Consider the following 24,054-nt stretch of genomic DNA (forward strand, 5'->3'; position numbering starts at 1 on the left):
CAACACTCTTTTTTAAATGATTAACTTAAAGAAATAAATTGAAAATAAATTGCTGTTCTGTCAAAGGTTAATCTTTTTATCAATAAAAAAGTTGTTCAATTAAAGGATTGTTCAATGTACTTGAATATAATTTTGCGTTAAATCATATAAAGAACCGATTGAAATCGTGAACTTCCTTCACACCCTACACGTGTTCCGCTCCGTTCACCCGTGTAGGTAAGTACATGTATTTCGTGTAACAATTTCATCCGTGCCATCTCTTCATCTTCGTTCCACGACGATGATCGTATTAATCGACGTGGTCGTTAATTAACAAGACGAGCTTCGTCGTTTTCATTCTTTGGAACGTTTTTTTCATTTTCTGTATATGTGTTTGTGTGTATGTGTGTGTCACTAAGGTGTATACGAAATCGACTGCAAAAAGGACGACCTATGAAATGCGTATGAACGAGCATGTTGCTTATGTACAGAGTGTTCTTTTGAAACGTTACGAGTACAGTTACGCCTTGCTTAACAATTCGATTAGCGCCTCTCGTCTTCGAATTGATTTTACGTTACGCTTCGACGATCCTCGTCTCGCGAATCTTTTCTTCCTTCGAACGTTCCTTTTTACGATTACGAGGCCATAATCAAACGATAACTCTACGATTACCTATTTCATTTGAAATTAAAGCAGATCGAGACCTAAATAATTTTTATTAATATTTCCTTCTCTTCCTGTTAGCCAATCGATGAAATTTTAATTTAGGCTCTATTCACGTTTCCATTCGGAACGTTTGAAAATTTCAGTCTAACGTCATCGTAGACACTGAAATAGACTCGAATCCCATTTTACAGACTCGTAATCTTGCCCCACCGTACCGAGTGATTTCTCGATTAGAGGAAGTCTCTTAACGTCCACCTTTCTTTCGGATTCGCAGCCAAAGATCGATATCGATGCACGTTGCACCCACGAGAGATAAAGCTAGTTTGCCGATGGTGAACGTGCGAAAGCTGAACAGGTTTCAATAGTACGAATCTGTGTGTCTGTTGGCTCTTTTTCTCCTTATCTCTCTCTCTCTCTCTCTTTGAAAAAATAAATCATTTTGCTAAGTTAATCTGTCTCCGTCGCGAGCGACTGTGACTTTTGAAACACACGATGTCCGGTTTCTTCAGCGGCAGCTACGCTACTTTAGACACCGACTAATGTCGGCTCTCCTAGCACGCTTTCTGCAATTTAGGCTTCCTTTGGTTATATGGAAATGTAGAGAAAGGAATGTCTTAACATTTGGCTCGTTTTGTCATGTTTTTTAAGAGCTAAGGTCCCTTGTTCCTTAATTTTCTGTAGATCAAACATTTCTATATTTTCAATGATGAATAAACGTCGTATCTTTCATTCAAGATAAATTAATACATCGCTTTGTTCGTTATAAATCATTTTTCTATCAAAGGAAGCCAGAATTGTAGCTAAGTGTACACGTGTCTGTCGCTTCTAATATGTTCTCTAGTTCAAAGTTTATCTACGATCTATCGCGACTGATTGGTTTCCCTTTCAAGTGTAATCGATTGACAACTGATCGAATTTACACAAAATGCGTCTGTTCGAGGGAGAGACATCATCATCGGAGCATATGGATCTTGTTTCAAATTTGAAACTTACAATCACTCAAGTATTATTCGTCGAAAATGAAACTTTGAAAATTTGTCGAATGATTTTTCCGATTAATCTTGGCTAGAAATCGAGCCCCGACCTCGCGTTCTTCAACCTTCGATTAATTCAAAATTGATTTCCGCGTTACCAGACACGCGTCGATGGATTATATATTATCGAGGAGAAACAGATGATTTTTGATCGGTGCTTTTATTTTTGTTCTCTTGTTAAGCAATTTATTGGCACTGACGGTCTTAAAGCATTCGAAACTTCCTTCTAGCGGAACAATTTCCTTCGAAAGTTCAACGATCGTGAAAGAAACATCGCGCTAAGACAATGAAAACACTTTTTACTTTTAACATATTCCCGTGTGAAAGAAGAAGGCACATGTTTCGGCAGATTTTATCGTTCGTATATGCTCTTTGCCAAGGGCTTTGATCAATTTTTGTTGTCTTTTCTCGATGAAACGAAATCAATCCGCGTTTACCAAGCAGTCGCGTGGAAATTGAAAGCAGCGGTTCAAACGCGTAATTAAGCAACGTTACGGTCACGGTTTCTAATGAGAAAAAAAAAAAAAATGGTAGAACCTGTTTTTGCCGCTTTCCTGTTTTGCATAACCCCTCGAGCAGAAAGATTATCAGCTTTTAGGGTACATGGAATGAAAATCAAATGAAATTTTCACGCGATGGAATTTTCACGATCGATCGGAAATGGTTTCTCTTTCTCCTCGAATTTTTTCATCGCTTCCTGTTTAAAGCTGCAAAAGGCATTGTCGGATATGTGGGCTGAGATCTTCGAATTGCTGCTGTAATGGTTTTACAAAAATATCATCTGCTTTCGCGTCCCAGTTTTTCAGAGTTCAAGTTTCCTTTTGTTTTGTTTGTTTTTTTTTTTCATTTTTTTTATTTTTTATTTTTTATTTTACTTCTAGTCCGTTTCTGGAACGACGAACAAACGTGAATGGTTTTTAGAAAAGGTCGCTTTGAAAACACAGGAAGAGACACTAGTACGAGGTACGTTTTATTTTTCGCGTAGAAAGCATCTATTGTTTTCTCCATTTTCATTCTTTACTCGGTTCATTAATGTTCTTAACAGTTTAAAATTTGTGCAAGGTTTTTGCATCAGCAACAATACACGTTTACCGTGTTCTTCTATCGTTTCTTCTATTTCATTTCTCTTGTGTTTGCTGGTTATTTGCTTTGGCACATTTAACTGAATGGGTCCTGGTTAACATGTTTATTCGAAAACGTGGCACACCGATGAAATTCGTTTTTTTTTTTTTTTTCAAAATAGAAATCTTTTTCAAACGATCCTGGATAATTTTCGATCAAGTCTGGATTAGATTTGGCTGATTTTTGGTTACAGACTATACGTTACGGGTCCTCGTCTCGTCGATTCAATCGCATCTCTCAAAATACCAGCAAGTTTGATTATGTTTGATTAGATTTGAGTTGATCTAACGTAGCGTTCATTAAGGACCTATATCTTCCGATTGACTAAATTCCCAAAGCTGAGATTTCTTATTTCAAATCCGTCATCTTCGATCGGCCACCGATCTCTCTTTAACAATAATTCCAAACAATCTCTTCGAGCAATCATCCGCGATTCCTCGAGGCTCGATACTCGATCGATCAATAGCTACATACGTTCAATAACATCGTCAAAAATATTCGCCTATTATTTATTGAACTCTTGCCACATGTTCTCGCGTCCTGACGAGTAAAGCTCGAGAGAGTCCGATTAGGTAGGTACAAGTTTGCAATTCCACTACGGTAGTCGATAATATTATCATATATAATATATGTGTGTGTATACATAATATACTTTGTTAAGCCTCAACAATTCCCGTAATAAGTCTATATTAATCGCAGGCCTCTGGTCGGTCAGGACTTTCGTCGATTTCCTTGATATTTTTTTTATTTTTATTATTTTATTTATCAGCTATCGACGTATCTCGATGAACGAAGCTGCGTGGAAAAATAGATGCTTTTTTTTTTTATTTAATTAGCTGATTACAGGAAGTATCGTTCCTGAATGAGATTAACTCTGTCACTTTGTATATTTAAATATCGACACCTTTTATGATAAAGATTAAACATCTAATGACACACTTTAATTACTATTTAGAACGGGACCTCGTCTAGTTGTACGATACAATTATTATTTTAAACCTTCGATTCGCGATTTCTTTCGCCTACAAATTAAGTGGATGACGTGGCAGTTGAAGTTTTACTGCGACCAGGTACAATTAATCGACTAAACGCAAGAAACTAGATTAAACCGTACAAGAATCTAGAAAAACAAGATATTCGATACACAAAGAGTACCCGCATCCCTCGGCCAATCATCGGAACTACCTACGTCACGATCATGCCATTAAACGACCGGCCAAAGAAGTGGATCAACGAAAATCCTGATCGACGTCGCCAGCCAGGATCGCCGATAACGCATTAGTCAACAGTGAATCTCCGTGTCTCACGGAATGTCCACGCGACCCACCATGGGCCATGCTCGAATCTTAATCATTTGTTACAAGTGTTCGCGTGGGTCTTCGAGCAGTGTTCGCGTTCCTGTATTCACGAAAGAAAAACAAATAGTTTCATCGTCACTGATGATCCGAAAATTGCACCCACCTGTATTCTTCTTTCGGTAACAGAGTCTCTGAACCTCTTAAGAGTACATATCGTAATTAGTGTACACGAAACAATCCCTAATAGTTTGGCACAGTCAACTTACTTTTCATCGTCACACTGAAAGTGTCTTTCCTCAACAACGTCTTTCCGATCCTCCTCGAATCATCTCTTCCTCGTTGCATTTTTTTCTTTTCTTTTACATCGTTCAAGCTTGAGGATGAATTTTAGAAGCCGTCGATACCGTCTCAGTTAGCCCACAGACTCTTCAGCAACGGAGGACGATAAATGTTTAATCCAGCTTCTTGTTCGTTGCAGCGTTTTATTTCGTATATTAGTTTTCTTGATAGTTCCCACCACCAAGGCCAGGTTCGAATTAGCACCTGACTACAGAGCTCGACCGTCAAATCGAGAACAAACTCTTTTTAATTCTCTGTCTCGAATCTGTTCGGTTCAACGTCGATGATATTCCCAGTGTGTCAAGGGTCGAGCTCTGGTCATTCTGGGCTACGGTGGTTCCGGCTCGGAGGTGGGAGATTCCTGCTACGCTTCCAGGAAAATCAACGCCGTGGGCTTCGGCTCCAGGTTGCTCTTCTTCGCCTCGACCACCAGGAACTCGATCTCGTTGCGATCGCGTCTCGCGAACGATTCGGCGATCAGCCTTGCTACCTCCTGATGATGAAGCCCTGAAAAACCAAGAGAAATATTTCTTAGTAAGAAATGAATATTGCGTCGACTATAACGAGAAAGGCAGACAGTGATTCAACTTAAATTAAAGCGACAACGAAGTTTTGTACCATGTTTCCTAACAACGATCGATAAGGCATCCTTCGCGAACTACTCTTTAATTGACTGCACGGAAAGTTCGTGCAATAATTATGATACGAAATTACCTTCGACTTTATGACCATCGACTTCTAGAATCAACTGACCCACCTCCAGACCACCAGCCTCGTAAGCTGCTCCATTATCCTGTGGACATAACGAGTGTAATCATCGTCTTCTCGTCTACCAACATCCTTTCTACAATATTTATCGACATCTCTCGTGTTACGCGGCAGTATTATTAACGAGCGATGTTTAAATATGATGATAAAGAGAAAACTGGTTAACTAGTTCACTCACGTGTATATTGATAATCCTGGGCAGTGGATGTTTAGTGTTGGCACCACCCTCGATGGCGATACCCAGAATCGACTTGGTCTTCTTCACGGTGATCCTCAGGTTCCCTTGATGATCCGGCACCACCAGGGCGCCGTCTTCTTCCCTTCTTTCAGACATTTCGCTTCGCGCTAACCTTTGGGCGCTGTGATGTCTTCGAGGCGGTCCGCCAGCACCCGCGGTTCCGGCGGACCCGCCACCGGAACCACCCTCCTCGAGCAGCTGAGCTTCCTGCATGTCGAAGCTTCGCGAGAGCTTGTGCGCGAGTTCCTGAAACGGGCACAACTATGTTTTATCGGAAGATGTTAGGTATCCGACTTTCGATCGACCTTGTAGCATCGTGGCAGCAATCTTCGTCGATCAAGCTTTTATTTTTATCGGAAAATTTGAAGATATTTTTACTAATTCTTTTTCATTTTACTCGAGGGATGGATTGCTGTCACGTAACTGGTCAGTCATCTCGTGCACGCGCGACGACAGCACACAAGAGCTAAAGGAGGCTGATGCTGACGAGTTTCTGTGCACGCTGTAGTCGAAGAGAGTCCTGGTAGTCTGTAAAGTTGCTTACTCATATAAAGTTTCATTGTTCCTCGCAAAAGAAAATGCTTTTACTCGGCTCTACTTCTGAATGGCATCTGCTGTCATAAGTGTGAACAAGTAATTAGAGCAAATCCTTAGCTTGGACTGTTGGTACATTCTTTCTTAATTATTCCTAAAGCCCGATGCCGTTCAGAAGGATATCTCTTTGTTCCAAACAGTAATTTCATTAGAAAGCGATTGCGTTAATACTTGGGATTTTGCAAGAATTTCAAATTATAAGAAGGTTGATCAGGATCTTCGGCATTCCCGACACGGTCCAGTTTGTCAGTGATTTTTCATTGAACGGCCAACTTGCCCGCCTACCGGGCTTCACTTCTCCACAACGGTGCACATCCCTCTCCCGGTACCTATATGCAATCGTACATGACATCGTGTAGAAACTTTGAATGACGATTTAAATACATATCGATATAGGTATCACAAGAGTATAATAGTAAAAAATTAAGTCATGCTTGCTGATAGGCTGGTAGCAGTTGGGTGTTGGTGGTGCTCGAACAGAGTGGTGGTGGTGGTGGTGGTGGTAGTGGTAGTGGTAGTGGCAGTGGCAGTGTCTGTCGTGTTAATTATTACGAACGAATATCAGAAACCTTATCAAACTTCCTAATTGGTGAAATTCGAAATTTCACTGATCGTGTGTGAAATAATGGAACAATGATCGCGACGTCTATTCCGATGGTCTCTTTTGTCAAATTTCCAAATGGTTTATTGAATTTTTTTAAATCGTCAGAATTTCGAAGTGTTTATGGAGTGTCGCGAAAAATTTCTATGGGTTGTTCCGGTAGCCAGTAAGGGGAAACGAGCGAATTCACGAATCGACTCATCTCGCAGTGAAACGCGAGTCGCGAACACGGTGAAAGTGTTTCGCGGATACCTCGCCCTGGGAATTTCTCTTCCTAGCCAGACGAATCAAAGAAAATTCCGCTATACATAAAGAGGAAACTCGATAAAGAAAAGGAAGGAGACTAGTCATATGTGATCAGGTAACGTTGGACGCTCGAAAGTGAACTTGAAACCTTCAGCCTATTGCCTGGCTAGTGATCTATGGATCACTTATATTCTAAATTAAAGTAAATTCGTGGGCAGTCGAGGCGTTGATTAATAACATGTCACAAATGAAAGATCTTTTGAAAAATTATCAAACTACTGTACCATCCCAGATTTTCCATTACCCCTCCCATCGAATTTCCTGGTTTGGTGAAAACTTCTGTCTACACTTTCTCTACTGATTTACAGTCCTCGATTGCGCCCCATTACCGATTGAGACTTTCTTCCTACGAAGTTCCTACTCCTTCTACCACTATCTGATAGATTCTATCGTGTCACTCTACATCAGGAACGAGCATCAGGACAAGATAAATACAGATAATTCCAATGCCCATTCCTTTTATACAAATTTGACAAAACGTTATCGATGCTAATCGAAAATAAACAAGCGATCTATCAACAGAAAATATGAAACAGAAAGAAAGAAAAAATTTTGGAATTAGAGAAACAACTTCCTCTACTAATATTACTATTACCGACTGTCCTGAGGTTTGTATTCAGGGCAAGTATCTAGGCCCCGGAGCTCCAGGGCATCCAAGGGCGGCTCTCAGTCTATGATCATGGGGAATCGAATTCGTTACGTCTCTAATCTCTAATGATAGTTTCTACACGACTGATCTAGACGATGAACGGATCTATTGTTCTCTTCCTTTTCAATCTACCACAATCGTCCTGTATATTTTCTATTTTTTTTTTTTTTCTGATGTGAGTAAAGTGATCGTGCATGCCAACAAGACATCTATGTAATAAAATACACTCTGATAAATATAATAGAATGCTCGTACGTGTACGCGTGATTGTGTACGCCTCGATGCGTTCACAATTACACGGACACGGTGTTATTACAATAGTCGTGCGTTGAATAATAAGTTAAGGAGAAAAATCGAAGATAGCATGTGCAAGACATCTAAGGAAAAATAAAAAAAGAAAAGAATTTAAACAAAGAAACACGTACACACCTAACGCTATTTCGTACTAACAGTTCGCTAATCTCTAAGAGCAGAACAGGAGATTGATCTTGGTGATACAGAGACAGATAAAGAAGAAAGATCAAATTAAAGATAAGAAAAAAAAATGGAGAGGTTTTGTAATTGGGGAGAGTTTCATGCCAAACGGGATGATTCGATTCAAATTTTCGACAATTTTTCTTTAGACAATTGCCTGATTAGATATTTCAATATTTTTATTTATTTTTCTTTTCTCTGAAATTTCACTTGCAACGTTTTCTGATATATCTCGCGGAAATAAGTTTTGGTTGGAAAAAGTTTGATTTTTTGCCTGGGTGAATGTGTCCTCCCAAGGAGGATCGAAACTTTTAAGCCTCCACGTGTCTCGCAAAAGTTTGTCGAAAGTTTCTATGCTGTTTGTCGTAAACTGTAATGTTCGTTCGAGGCACTTGTCAACCGGTCCGCCGCGTTTTCTCTGGCAAGATTTTTTTCTCCTTAGAAACATCGAGATTTTCGAATTTTTCTCATTCCTGAAAGTGTCATTCACTGAACGCTGTTAAATCATGAATCTTTTCACAATTAATCACGAATTCATTTCCTTTTCGAGAAAACAAAAGAAAAACAATCGAAAAGAGGAAGAACAAAAAGGAATCGAAAAGAAGTAGAAGTATTTTGTGCTTGGTAGATATCTGTGTGTTGTGGTTTCGTCTTGATAGAAAACTTACGAGGGGCCTGGCGCCCCAGTACCAGGATTTCACACGTTGCGTTAGCCCACCGAGCAGGTGGGACCTCCAACCACCGAAACCTCCACCACCTCCACCCTCTGAGCTCCTTTCCTCCCTTCCTTCGTCCTCATCCTCCTCCATATCGCGATCCCTTTCCGTTCCTCCTCCTCCTCGTCTCCCATTACCGATCATCTCGGCGTCGCTACCATCGCAACCACCGTCGCTTTCCTGCGTCGCGACGCCAAGAGAAAAACCTCGTGTTAGCCCCGTTTAACCATCTTACATTTCTTTCGGTTACATTCAATTGTGCTCCTGCTTTCCTTTTTCAATCTACCTTTCCCCAATTTCCAATTACCACCCCGTCGACAATTTTCAATACAAAATATTCTAATAATAAAAAGTTTATATTTGAGAATTATTCGATCGTATTTATTGTATTTGATGCGTCGATCAACGGTGACCCTTTCAGTCGATACATTAAAAAATATCAATTTATCGAATCGCGCAGCGTTATCGGCGATAAAAGTGTAAGGATAATTAATGGTCGGCCGTGTGAACCGGGCTTCAAGTTGACCAGATCGCCAAGACGAATGACCCAGATCGGGAAATCGCAAGACGATGGGCGTCGCCAATTTTTTCCGCCCTTTTTCGACTTCCTATATCTATACGTATGTATACATAACGGAACGACACGACACGGTGAAAACTTTCACCGACGTTGACCTATTATCGTACCGCCATCATTATCACCGTTTCGCACGCTCGGTTAAGGTTAGTGGGTAACCGCGGCTGTTGAATTACGAGCCGGGTGTCGGTCCAAAGAACCAGGTGTGCGTTTTTCAGACTGGAACGATTCCTTATAAACGTGGTAAACATTTCAGACGATAGAAATATCGCTGTTTACGATAATACTTCTCGGACTTATAGAGTGGCTTGAAATTAAGTGTTACGAGATGTTCTAGCCGGACCTACTTAATAGAGATGAAGCTAAATTGATCAACTTTATAAAGAAATATTATTTTTTCTTTTTGTAATTAAATTATGATTGATTAAACTATGACAGCGCTTATTTCTAGACTGAAATCATAACGAACATATCAATTATCCAACTACGCGCGGATATAAGATATTTTTACAAATTAAATGCATTTTTTAACGAAACATCTCGTATCTAATCTCGCGTAATACCTCAGTTATAAGAAATCGTCTTGTACGAAGCACTGAATGAATAAACAGCAAATGATACGTTATCAGTGACGTAAAATTGTATCAATAGTCTGTTAATAAAACAGATATTAGTATGATAAAATAATACTTCGTCGTGATCTTGAACGATCTTAAAAAACGTTGTTTTGCAAATTCAACTGATACACTTTCTTAATCGTTCGAGTTTCTTCGTTAACGAAGATGATGTTTAGAATTTTCATCTTTAATTTGCTTTCACTCCTCCTTTCCAATGTTATACATTTTTTAGGAAAGTTCGAGGAGGAAGCAAAATGTTGACACGATGATAACATTAGAATCCATATCGACTCCACGTAGAACGAGTTATCGATTCCACGAACGACTCCTCGTCGATTACGATAGATCTTTAAGTGTAGGTGTCACCTGTCGACTGCTTTCGAATCCTTACGCAACACTTTGGTTCAATGGACCTCGTTGCATATAATGGAAATAAAAATTACCATCTATAAATTTATTCGATCCACCCAGAAGCGTTCAAAGTTAATCGAACCAATTAATATTATAAAACTCGATCACAATGTTGTATCGTTAAGTAAGACCTTGCGTAAAAAAAATAATGAATAAAAGATTAAAATTTCTATCATAACAGAGATATTTGTTGTCCATAAACGTCGGTATTATATCACTACAGAAATAATTATATAAAAATGCTGCAATTGCATAACCATTATGTAATTCAACCTGAGATCATTGGAGGATCTCTTCAAGAGGTACACAGTTACTCGAAAAATATTTCTTTTTTTTTATATTTTAATCTCGAATCATTAAATTTAACAAACATTAAATTAGATTTTTATGTACCGATCAATGGGGGACGCATATGGTGCGTCATCGTTTTGGAAAGCGTAAAGGTACTAAAGGGGTAGCCGTGAGATAGAAGGATGATCGGAGGATCGAACCGGTTCGTAGATAAGAGATAACCAAGCCGGCTTGGCCAGCAGATCGATCGAGAAACGAGCCCGTTCCAATTTTCTTGCCAGCCAAGAAATCTTCGGCTCGCTTCCAGTTTTTCTCAGCCGCGAACGCGCCGACAATCACCGGCCGACGTAATAAATTCTTCGCCACTTAAGTCATAAACGCGATTCGAAAATGTTCTTCATCTTCTTCGCGAACGTTTGACTATAGCCGCCTAACTGTCTTTCCGTCCTCCCTCACGACCGATATTAGCCGCGTCGTTTTATGCAAATTTGAAAGTCTCACCGTTCTCGCGTGTAAATGTTATAATTTAAGGTAGGAGAGGAGAAGCGTGAACGGGCCAATTAACGGAATATCCGATTAACATCGAGCCGCGCGAGCTTCCCAGGAAGTATCTCTCCTCTGAGAAAAAGATGTACCGTTCGTCAGGTTCGTCTGTTCCAGGCAATTCTAATCGGCCAACTGACTCGTGGAAACGATTCGCACGGAGGAAAGCCGCTTTGGACGGCGACCAGGAAGCAAAAACGAATCTGCCAGTTTCTCGCGTTGAGAATCAACGATTCTTTCGTTCAACGTTTTGCTCGTCGATCTTCTAGTTATTGAGGATAACTATAGTCATCTTGGACAACCATTTTTATCGCTACAGGTGGTACTAATTACTTTACAAAATTCATTTCTAAGGATTACTAACTGTACGCTAAGGGTGACTAAAGATATTAATGATAGTAGAAATTACCGGGGATAGTTTCAAAATTGCGCCAAAATTTGACACTGTAAGCGTACCTAATGGCAAAGTAACAATTTCCAAGCAAAATTATAATTATAATCTCAAGCTCTGTTATTTTTTCTTCTACCAATTGAAGGTAGAGACGATTCAAGCAAGAAGATTCATGTGTAACGCGCTCGCAGGATGGTAGTCGGTCCAGCTCATCATCCCCTTTGTTCATCGCCGCTTCTGTTATCATCCTCCTCGAACTTCCTCCGCAGCGGATCGACGCTTGGTCGTGCATGTAACCCGCATTCGAGGATAACCAGACAACCTGGCAACGTTGTAAAACCCATTCTTCCACCTTCTGCCCCTCTCACCTGTTACCTGTCCGCTCGTTCCCGCCACACCTGTCACACTCTCTCTTCCGCCAACAACTCGAGACTATACCTATCTTCGTCTCGTGAACGATCAGGTAAACGTAAACTCAGCCAGGCCTGGTGTACCGTCACTTCAAGCTCGGTTCTTGAATCAGTCGAAGCGACACCGTCGAGACGCGTGCCGCTTCCTTTTCTTCCTTCGATCAATCGTGATCGCGATCGACGTTCTTGATAATCGAAGATCGTATCATTTTTTTATTTTTATTTCTCGACACGTCAAGTGTTTCGTTGGTGGGATCATCTTACTGTTTCTGAGGTAAGTTTGCGGTGACTTTGGAGGTTGAGTAGTTTGGAAGCGTTTGATATTTTGAAAATACAAATTGAGAGATCATTGATTGATTTTTTCCTAATGAGATTAGATTATTTTTAATCATGTAACAGCGACAGGAAGGGTTTATAATATTTGTTATCTAAAAAGGGCTTTGGTAACTTTTCTGTCTTTGATAGCTTGAAAGTTGGATAAAGAATAGTCATTTGAGAATTTGGAATAATTGATGAGTGAATAATTGAAATTTCGATGTTGTCTCAGCGGTAAAGTGTGTCGAATTGAGATCGAATTCGTGAAAGTGTGACGATACGACTACGAATCCATGAGTCATATCATTATATTAGAGTCGTTAATTGCCAGTTTCTTTGTTTATTACTGGTGATTGCTAATCAGCGAGATAACACGCACGACGATTAGTCTCTTTCTCTACTAGCAATCGATTTCATCATTGAAACATGCGTTGATGTTTATCGAATGAAGGGAATTTCGTACGATGTCCAATTAGCGAGACTAATAGACAGGCAATTAATATTCTTTCAATCTTTTATACAATCCGTGTTGAGATTCTTTCATCCATAAAGACAATGATACGATCACTTTCGATGCAGTATTTCATCGCATGATTAATTCCAATTGCACAACAGGATTTTCATTAAAAGTTTTTGTTCCTACGCGAAGGGGATAATTTAGCGGCTTTGTTGTTCGTATGGAATGATTTAATTAGTTGGATACGTGGTCGAGGTTTTAACGAGATAAGTATATTTACTTCGTTCACTGGAAGCGATAATCACGATAAAAGGGGCTACCTATTGTGGATTATAATTAATACGTTGTTCGATAATTAAGAGGAAAGGATTTTCCGTTCGTTATCCTTCGATCACAAAAGTATAATTAAAATATCATTTTCACTGGCGTATAGACAATTTAATCATCTGAATTTCAATTTTCGATATTATATATTTCCCTTCCAAAAATAAATTAATTATGAAGAAAGAAATCGAAAACTCCTTTACCATTTTCCAATCCTTGCCTTCGTTCTTGAGATATAAGCAATGAAAAATTTGGTTCCTCGACTTCCGGGCTGCGCCGCGCGCGCAGGTGTCTCCCCGGAAGTCGCGGAACCAAATTTTTAATCGCTTATATCTCAAGAACGAAGGCAAAGATTGCAAAATGGTAAAAGACTTTTCCATTTGTTTTAACACGAAGAACACACCCTCCATCGTGTATCCCTCGATTTTCTATTTTCTACTTTTGTTTCTTTTTTCAATTTGTTTGAGTGGTACCAACACGATAAAGATGGTTTATATTCATCCATTCAACAATGTATCATTGAGAAATGTAGATCAAACATTGCCACATCGATCGGTGGTTCTATTTTTTACTTCTCTGCGGTTTCAGCGGAATATCGCCGCAATTTCCAAGGTAACGTGATCGCGAAAAACGCCGGAGAAACGGTGGACGGCAAAAGCGTTTGAACTGCGAATTACGAATCGTTGCGAAATCCACGAGGTCGCTATTACAGCCGGTCAGTAAAACAATAAAGAAAGACAAGCAGAAGTATAGTCCAAGCTGTTATCTATCTATGTCTCGAATACATTTTATTAACCGTAATCGAAATATTCTTTCATTAAAAGGTCGCTTGTTAAATTTTGCTAAAATTTATCAAATTGCTAACAGCAATTATTCAAAATAAATTTCGATTTTCAATTATACAGGCTGATTCAAAGGTAAAAACAAAGTTTGTATAAGACGTTTGAGAAACTTTTACTTTCAGCATTGACGTTATTGTGCAACCGGCGCACAATGTACACTACAAGGTGTATAAAATGCACGTTGTGTAGAAAGTGTTCATTACGATTTACAATTTCCAAGCGCACATTCGCGCTCCTCGCTTCTATCAGTGAAACACGATGAATCACGTTCCTTTTATATTTAACGACACCTTTCCTCCTTGTAGACAACAATTTCGATAAAAGAAGCGCATTTATGAAAGTAAAGGGAAGTTTTGAAAATTTTGTTGCAAATTTAAACAACGATCCATGGGCGCAGAGAATGATGGGAATTTTTTAGATACCAATTAGGATTTGAGGTTGGCTATTTTTGCCACCTATTTTCCCCCCAAAATTGCAGTCATTCATTATCGAAAAACTGTGTATGCACCTTGGATAACGTTGCCGTCCGGTTCGAGCGAGGTTGCCTCCTCAACAACGTCTAACTGTTTATTCTATACGGTATCCGAGCACCGACTGTGGGAATCCATATTTTTAACCGGTTTGATCGTTTCCTATAGTCCCTCTAAAATATTCCTTTCACCTTACAACGCAGCTGCCGCTGCGAAATTTCCTACCAAATTACACCGAGTTGCAAAAGCATCCATATTCTCTTAATTAACACATTATCCGGCACAGTGAAAACGGATAGCTGAACTAATGGTTACGGGATGATTTTATGAGAAAATACAAGTCGAAAATGTAGAACAATATTTTCCTATGAGTGATTTCGATTTTTTTGTTTTTGTGAAAATTCATATCTTAAACTACATAAATAACGAAACGAGAAAGTTATTTACGCACGATGCTTGTTTATCTGATAAAAGAGAAAATAGTCTGACCGATCTTATCTGGTGAATCTGGAACGAGACCAAACAGATACGTATGATAATTTCGATTCCAGTTTTACATCTTTCGCAAAAACATTTGAACGTTTGCTAATAATATTCCACCTCGTAAATCACAACCGAAATAATTCGTGATCATTAATCTTGTAACATAATCAAAAACCATCCCGGGTTGTATTTCAGCGGAGGATATTCAAATTTTAATTGGTGTCAAATTTAATAAAGCATAAAAAGTTTTAGCGGCAATCCGACCATAGCGTCGTTCGAATATTATTTACCGTATTATAATTTTAACACTTGGCTATTTGTTTCATTTTTCCAACCGATCGTTCGCGTTTACGATTCCAACCGAACTATAACAGGAGTCGTTCCCTCGAAGAAGTCTAGAAAGCTAGAGCTTTCGTCGGGGCAGCTTGCGATGCTATCAGGGCGTAATTCGAGTTCCTTGCTCGAACCGGACGTAAACAGGATCGTAAAATCCCGAAGGAGATCGAGTAATTCCTCGAACTCCGATCCGAGTTAATTGCATCAAGTTTAAGTAAATGAAATTTCGTCTAGGAACGTCTGGGATCTTGGAGAGACGGGGAATTTTCGAAAATTCTCCGAGCTGGAGAATTCCTCTGCACGCAAAACCCTCGAAACTTTATCAAATTTTCCCGAATGTAGGTCTCGTCGCGATCGCTTAAAAAGATCGTGAAATCATTACGAATGCTTCGGGCAGTTTCTTTTTTCAAATTATTCGGAGAAACTTGCGCTGTTCTTTTATAAAACGGATCGAAAGTTTGCCAATAGAAAGATTTCGTTTAAACAAGGGAAAAAAGTTCTCGAATGATTATTCTCGGTGGTAATTGAGATTCGGATCAGGTAGCTAGAACGTCCCCAGACTGACGTTGGCCCAGTGACATTCTTCTCTTCTTTGTCACGTACATTGCGTGACCCATTGCCCTCGACTGGCGATGACCACCGTGTTCCCGTTTGCTTTTTATTGCGTTCACCAGAAGCCACTCTTCCGGGGGAACGTTCACACCTTGACTTTTCATGCCAGCTTCAAGTTAAACCATGAATTCATATAACTACGATCGCGATAATCTCTTGTGCGCTGGGATGTGAACGTTTATCGAGACACATGTCCCACATGACAGTAACACGCGTGTTAATTTTACCTGCCGGTGATATAATAGCCACGAGGAACTTTGCATTTCATTGAGATATGGAAATTTTGTGAAATGGCTGACTATAGATTATAATCCTTAGAAATGAAAATTTTACTGAATACCATGTTCCTTTTTTAATTTTCAACGCAAATTTAAAATTTTGACCATAGTTATCCTTAAAAATAGCCATGAGAATAATCTTACGATTGGTCTAAAAGTTAAAATTAAAATATCGTTTCAATCATCTGTTTCAGCACGATCAAAAGGAAATAATGGAATCCTGGTTAAGCGACGTGCAACGCGTGAGAATTCCACGGCCGAAATTCGGGACCGGTAATTGCGTGAGGCGATCTAACTCGACGGTACAGCACGTACGACCGGAAGTGCACTCGAGACAAAGCCAAGACGATGCGAAAGCCACGGAGGAGCTGCGACAGGCCTTTCAAGAGAAACTTTGACCGATCGGTCAGAGCCGATTAAAGGGCCCATCGTAACTCATCGAACAGAAGAAACAAACGCATCGTTCGAGGATCATCGCTCTGGACAACCGTTACAATCGAGTGTCCCTATTCCGCGATTCGACGAGATGAATCGTTCCTTTCGTTTTCCCTCACCGTGATCCGCACGATGACGACGATGATTTTACCGAAAAAGGACAATAAAACTCGATGTTCGTGCCGATTTGATACACGTATCTCGACGATTGATGCGTTTCAAGAAACAGATCCTCAGAAATAGACACTTTTAACTCCTTTGTTGCGATTAGGGTATTTCATATTTTTGTAAATTCGATTCGAACTTCGGGAGAAAAGGGTTAAATATGTCTTTCTCACGACATATTTATTCGTTCGCGGAGAAAAAAAATCAAGGATGATCCTTTTCTTAATCTCAGGTTGTTCCTTAAGGATATCAAGGGTTCACGGTCGACGATCTTCAAGGGCGAGAGATAAACGTCCATCAGGGTTAAAAAAGAAAAGAAAAAAAAAAGTATCGAGAAATAGAGACATTTCGCTGTTGGATCGAGCAATCTGTACGCCATTGATCGATCGGTGCCTCGATAATTAATTGAAGCGTGGAAACACCTTGCTTCCAGTCTGCTTGCCAGGATCTCTCTCGCGCGTGTACGAGTGATATACGCGGCACGATGAACGTCGATCGAGCCTGGCGTGATCGGCCTCCATAAATCGAGCTCGTTCGAGACGGAAACCGTGAGAAGATCCTCTCGATCCCTTGTAGATCATCCTCCGGCCCTCGAACGAGCTTCCAATCGATCGTGATCAACTTCCAAACAAGCTCAAACAAATTAACGATAATAAATATCACGATCGCGACCTATCAAATTATTCATAAGTTTCTGATTTATTATATTTTCTTTTTAATACGTTCACTGCCATAGGGGTTGATATTATAAATATTTCAAAAAAGTGTTCACATTATTTTCCACTATGGCAGTCGATGTGTTAATTCGCAATCATTTGTAATAATTGTATAATTTAATTTTGCTACTGCAATAAAATTTAGTGAAATAATATAAACGCTTTACTAATTTGAATACTAAAGAATAAATCTCTAAATAAAATCCCTTCCCATAACAGTGCGACATTCAGAAGAGAGCACTCGGGACTCTCGGGTTAATTTCGTTCGGCGAAGAAGGTTCTTAAGAAGAGACAGGAAGTGTCGTCACAAAAGAGTACTCAAGGTGAAGGCAAAGGTAAACTATCGCTACTCACCAAATTGTCCGGATGAAGATGATGATGGCCGTAGTCTCTAGGATTGCCACGCGAACCACCTGGAGAGCTGTGTCTACGTCCACGACCGTTCTCCAACTCGTCCTCGTAGTCCTGTAAAACAAATCGATAAACGTTCCCTTTTATTATTATCGTTACCCTCCTTGTTATTTCCAATTTGAGTGATGAGAGGATACAATGCTTCGTTTAATGAACTTCGTACACCAGCATCGAAATTTCTTTGTACCTGGTTGTCACACTCGTCGTCGTTGGAGAGGGCGAGATCAGAGGTCGTCACTTGATGCTGTTGTGCCCTCCTGCAGCCCACTCTGCAATCGCCAAAATTTTCAATTCACACCCTTGTACCACCTTTCTTTTTCAATTTTTTTCGTCTACCATCTCCTCTTGGAGAATTTACATTTTCCCTTTTATTTTTAATGCGTTATTTTCCTTTCTTTTTAAATATTTAGACTTTGTTTTTCAATTTTTCTACATAAACTGATTTCTTGAATGAGAAAACTGCAGGGTAATAAATTTCTTTTATAACTTTTAATCATGGTAATTATATTTCTTTGATACGGAAATTTAATTATCGACATTTGTATCGAGTTTATGGAAGAAAAAATGAAATTACCACCTATCAGGAAATTGAAATTTCGAAAATGTTGATCAAACAATTGAAACAGAAATATTCTGCGTCTCACCCGGTGAAGTTTGAAAGAAGAATGGAACACATACGAGCGTGTGTACTGGTGCAGTTATTTATATGTTTGCCATCGATTATTTAATGAGCCCCGTCGACGTCACTTATCAATGAGCATACACCGTGGCAGATACAGCATGCCAAATCTATTTCCATTCGGTAGTTCGTCCTTCGTCTAACTTTTGATAGTGCCAGGTGGTATCGATCGATCAGTATCGCGTGAGAAAGAGAAATCAGAACGCTTCAAATCCGATCGAATTAATTTTCTCTTCAAAAATTCATGAAATTTATCAAACATTTTTCACTCTCACTGTAAACACAATGTCTTGTAATTAAAATTATTCGATACACGACTATCCAATTATTCTCTGTATAACTTTTTAACTTCAAATCAGAAATTGTTAAAAAATTGCAGATGAAATCGTACGACGGTGAAGGTGATAGTAGAAATTTTTACCATTATAAAAATTTGTAATGAGAAAAACTTTCGTTCTAAAGGGAAATGAAAAAATTTAGCTTTCAGCACGGGACACTTTTATCCACGAACATCACATTCCCGATGCTATTACAGTACTGCTAACTCTCGAAGTTCATTTGTTTCATTCTGTTACCCGGGATACGACCTAGTGTTAGAATTTCAGCCGACTATACGGCAAAATTTTCAAGGGCCATCCGTGTTTTCTATAGGTCCACGTTTTACTGCATGAATTACGTTCGCAGACTGCGGTGGAAGTATTTCCACGCGATCCTCCGTGTCTATTTTCGATAGAAGAATCAGCGAAATACCCGAGTATTTATCTCCATTTACGAAAGAAATAAAGTCTGAGAGTTTTAATTTTATCTTCCTCCACAGCTGAAGGGGTTGGGTTGTTCGAATGCAAGATAGACGGTAAAGCCAGATCAGGTCTGCTAGGAAATGAAATATCGATGTACCTTCGTATATCCGACACAGAAACGCCATTACGGCTATCTTTGCTCACTTGGAAATAACGTGTTCCATCTTTTTCTTTTTTTTTCATCCTCGCCAGTCGTATTCGTTCAATCGACGTCACTTTGACTAATTAAAACGCGTCCGACCACTTATTAATTAATGCAAAGTTGATGGAGATTTGGGATAGCCTTCCTTTCATTCAAAATAGAATGATTCAATATTTGAAATACCGAAACATCTTGCCACCGAAACGAGATAATTTAAGGGACATTCGGAAAACCAGATGAACGGAGTCTTCCATTCAAGAAATCGGTTCACAGAGTGCTCCAAAGTTACTTCAAGTGTAACCACAAACTTGTTCCATATCGAAGTTAAGTTTGAACAACTCGGTTCGATTTCCTTCAGCTCGAAACGTTATCGTTGAATTAAATTTTGCTCTACTTGGTTCCTAGATACGGCAATAAGAAAAAGAAAGGATTTACAACGAAATGAATTTTGTTTTTTTTTTTCTCTATAAAATGTAGAGAATCATCAAGGGTGTGAAAGATAGTCTGTGTTTTTAATTGGAATTCAGTCGACCTGGTCCTGGGCATGTCGGCCCCGAGACCGCTATCTTCGCTCGGTGATCTATATTCCTGGTTATCCCGAGGCAGGAGAGGTCCTGTCACTCCTAGGGGATCTCCTTCGACGTCCACCAGTCGTCCCGGACGGCAACAACCACCGGGTACACCCCTCTGCGAGAAATCATCAGATCCTGTCATGCCGTTTGCCGTTCCATTAGCTACCTTGTCACCGGTTTCGCTTGCCAACGAGAGTATATTTTCATTTATAAACATTCCATTTTGAAACGCAAAGTAAGAACCCGAAATGAATACCTGTCGACGATGATCATGGGGATCGATGTTCAAAATTATGAAGAAGAAAGATTTGAAAATTTCTCGAATATCCTCGATTGTCAAATAGAATTGTTTTTGCTACATACGTCTATCGATCGCGTGAATCGTGCCAATTTGTCCTTTTCCTCGTCGTCGCTGACGATTAATTAGCCACAAAAGCACCGTTCAATGTGCCAATTAACTGACAATCATCGATCATCGATCGTCGCCGACGTTCGTCAATGATGACAGTTGATTTACGACGACTTCCGTTGTCGGTCTTCCGTTCAAGAATCACGGAACCGTGAAAGCCAAACTGCTCGTCGTTAATCAAACGTCATTGCATCGATTCGTCCGTTGATCAGAATCAATTGATTCTAGAAGCACACAGGTGGCTGATTAATCTAATTCCATTCTGAGTGTTAGATATTTTGCCTGCTTATTGGCAGGCATTTTGTTAACTTTTAATTGCAATTCGAATTCTTTAGACTCGAAGCAATTAAACTTTTAATTGTGATTCTTGATTAAAATGTTTCTTCGTAATGGTTCGATTAAAACTTTTTACCGATTCGTTATGTAAACTCTGTTTCGAATTGTTTCGCGATTATTATTGAATTTTCACGTTTCTTTTTTATTTCCTGAAATTATACCCCGATTTGTCCGAGGGTTGAAATTGGCTTTCAGATATTCTGAACGTTTGGATGAAATGAAACAGAAGATCCAGAAGGTATCAGAGGTAAAAAGCTAGAGGCAGAAAGAATAGGAAAAATCCAAAGAACAAAGTGAAAGAAAGAAATATCCAAGAACGAAGGCCGTCTCGTCGACAAATCGCCCCGAAGAAGAAGATTAACGGCGGCTGACGTTTCGTTTGAACTCGTTGGCTACGAAACCGGCCATTAGCGAGCTGGCCCGAGCTTTGGAGAAGGCCGGCAGGATCTTCGTGGATCTGTTTTCGCTCGACGATCTCGTGTGCGAAATAACTAACGAATTAAAAAAAAAAAATTATATCGTGCGACAAGAGAGCTTAAACGAAGCTTTTCAGGAGACTTTTTAGAAACCTGAAATCGTGGCGCACGAGATGCGATTAAAAAACTACTTTCAGCATCTTGCGATCGAGTGCGTGATCGAACGCATTTTAAAATGCGATCAGTTTGTTGAATATAAACGGCGAGATGTTTGAAAAATTGACATAGAGACGATCGAGCACTCGATCGAGGCAAGAGAACGAAACAGAAATCCAGCAAAGCTCAGGCGAACTCTTTCGAGAAGCTCCCAAATATTATGTACTGTCTCCCCAGATGTGGTTAGCGTGAAAAAAGAAGACCAGGCAAACGTATCGCATCTAATATCGCATAAAGCATCGTCTATAAAATTCTGTCGCGTTCAAGACAGCTGGTAAAGAAAACGAGATATCCAAAGCCATCCGTCCTTTGTTCCATCGTAGCTACCGATCGTGATCAAAGGTTTCGAAAAAGGCTTCGAATATTCGCTTGGTTGAAGCTCGGAAGCAAACACATTCGCCGCGCCAAAGAAGCCACGAAACCGGAAATGAGGCAACACAGTTGCTGTAAGCAAGCTAGCACTAAATCATAAACATTGATAGAGATAGAAAGAGTAATCGAATAGAGATAGAGATAAAAGAAGAGATACAGAAGACCAAGAAGACTCTTCTATCAGAAGAATAGAAAGAAGTAGAAGAAGAAGAAGAAGAAGAAGAAAGGGTTGCAGGTAGTGATGGGATATGAAGCGATTTCAATATAAATGTACATAGCTATTAATTTTGATCAAGATTTTCAAGGTTTTGAATAAAATTTCAAGTGATTAGCCCTCTGCAGGGTCGGTATGCTTAAATTGCTTGCAGACCTTTCCAAAAAATCACTTTCAAATTGTCCATCACTAATTGCAGAAAGATTCTCGAGTCATGCTTTCACAGGTGACCGCGATAGCTGATAGCACTTAAGCGAAAAACACAAAAGAAAAAAAAAGATTGCTTCGATCTCCCGGATCAACGTTCCATCGAAATCGACTGGAGACGCGTCTGGTAACTCGATCCACTCCGTTGGACGTTCTCCAGGTCGTTTTCTTCATCTTTTCTTTGTCGTTCAGCTTTCTTCTTCGCACGTTCGATCCGTCACCTCTTCGCACCTCTCCAACCACGACACAATTGGCTTTTCTTCTCATCGTCCGGTTGACTTGCTCTAATTTCGCTAATCTCCTCGTTAAAATCATTTTTTTTGTTTTCTTTTCACGAGCTATGTGAGGGTCAATTTTGCCATCTAATCGGGATACATTCAGTGAAAAGGGGTACAACAGCATACAGAGATTTCTTCTTTCGCCATGAAATCGAAGATCTTCCCTTCGTTCGGGACGATGTTCGATGGATTTCATGGCGAAAGACAGGTGTAGAGATAGAGATAGAAAACAGACAATTAACGGTGGACAACGCAGAACAAAGAGTGAGAAAGAGACAGAGATAGAGACAGTATCTATTACATGTCCCAAGAGAAGTGGAGAGACAAATATGTAGAGATACATTGTGAGAATTACGTGTTTGTGTCGTTGAATGAATGTCGATGTGCTTTCATTTTCTTTCACTTACCGGAAGATCGTGCAGCGATGGTGTCACTATCAGGTCCGAGTGGGCTCGGTCTCCTTTTCTCTAGAAATTTAAGGAAAAATATCTCGTTGAAATTAACGCTAATCGTATTTAGTACTCTAAATTTTGCATAATTTATCGAGTTGACTACTGCAGTAGCGAACGACCATAAGTAGTTATCTATGAACGTCTTAATTTCCATATGATCAATCCTAAACATGTAACGAGTGTGGCAAATATCGTAAACTAATGAAACAATTAAATAGCATACCCTTGCCATGGCCACGCGAGGTCTGTAAACGAGATCGTCGAAAGCAGCCCTGTCTTTGCTGTCGACGAGTTCCCTGAGCTCGGTAAGAAGAGTCAGTTTCTCATTGGTGTTCAACAGATCACCTAAACTGACCACCAATTCCTCGATCGTCATTCGACGGGTCCTGTAATCGGCGAGAAGCTGAGAAAGCGCTGCCCTTTCGCTTCTCGCAAGCACCACCCTTGCTTTCTCCTCCACCATCGCGGCTGTCGCAGCGGAAACTGTATGGACACCGCCCCGATGTCTCCAATCGCTGGCGATACTAAACTCATCAGGCATTCAATCAAACTTTCGGGTTTATTAATCACAAGTAATTTCACGGGAATAGGGGTATCGCTTACGTAGGGCTAGGCGGTCGATGATTTCCAGGGCTCTCGAGAAGCATAGGATCGTGTTCGGTATACCTAGAGGTTGGCATAACGATCGGTTGACTGGTGGTACAAGAGTGCGGCACCTTTCCTACATCGCGAATCAGAAGAGTCATCCTCTTGTTGGTCTTGAGGATCTGCACTGCCTCGTCATGGGTCGCCTCCTCGAAGCTCTGTCCATTTACTTCGATGATCTGGTCACCTACCTAAAAAATCATGGATACATTTATGCAAATCTGTATGATAATTATCAAGAGTTTCAGTTTCACTGTTGATCAATTGGAATGCCCATAGATAATTCATTATAATTGCTGGATCGTTGAATCACGGTAGAGCGAGCTGGTGAACGAAAACTGAAGCGATCGTGAGTGCTTGCCTTTTCGAATCTTTGCGATCGTTACCGTCGACCCGATGAAGCATCACTTCGATCCACTCTCCTCGTCCAAGTGCTTGCGCCCGTTC

The 24,054-nt window shown here is 40.0% G+C and overlaps 1 protein-coding gene across 9 annotated transcripts in view; it reads right to left on the minus strand.

The window, feature by feature from the left end:
• Positions 1 to 2,499: 2,499 nt before the first annotated feature.
• Positions 2,500 to 24,054, minus strand: part of dysc (whirlin protein dyschronic) — a 48,470-nt gene continuing 26,915 nt past the window's right edge. For 5 of the 9 annotated variants that reach the window (XM_034319543.2, XM_034319542.2, XM_034319541.2 and 2 more), the window contains 10 exons: positions 23,566 to 23,798; positions 23,186 to 23,486; positions 22,918 to 22,977; positions 20,023 to 20,177; positions 18,057 to 18,138; positions 17,813 to 17,923; positions 8,738 to 8,965; positions 5,386 to 5,691; positions 5,154 to 5,232; positions 2,500 to 4,946 (listed from right to left, as the gene is read on the minus strand). In XM_034319543.2, the coding sequence (XP_034175434.1) occupies positions 4,804 to 4,946; positions 5,154 to 5,232; positions 5,386 to 5,691; positions 8,738 to 8,965; positions 17,813 to 17,923; positions 18,057 to 18,138; positions 20,023 to 20,177; positions 22,918 to 22,977; positions 23,186 to 23,486; positions 23,566 to 23,798 (1,698 nt within the window). In that variant the 3' untranslated portion in view covers positions 2,500 to 4,803. The remainder of the gene's footprint in view (positions 4,947 to 5,153; positions 5,233 to 5,385; positions 5,692 to 8,737; positions 8,966 to 17,812; positions 17,924 to 18,056; positions 18,139 to 20,022; positions 20,178 to 22,917; positions 22,978 to 23,185; positions 23,487 to 23,565; positions 23,799 to 24,054) is intronic. The other 4 variants (XR_013063264.1, XM_076691606.1, XM_076691607.1 and 1 more) reach the window with 4 other exon arrangements.

This window comes from Osmia lignaria, chromosome 13 (genome assembly GCF_051020975.1).
Source record: "Osmia lignaria lignaria isolate PbOS001 chromosome 13, iyOsmLign1, whole genome shotgun sequence".
Taxonomy (NCBI): domain Eukaryota; kingdom Metazoa; phylum Arthropoda; class Insecta; order Hymenoptera; family Megachilidae; genus Osmia; species Osmia lignaria.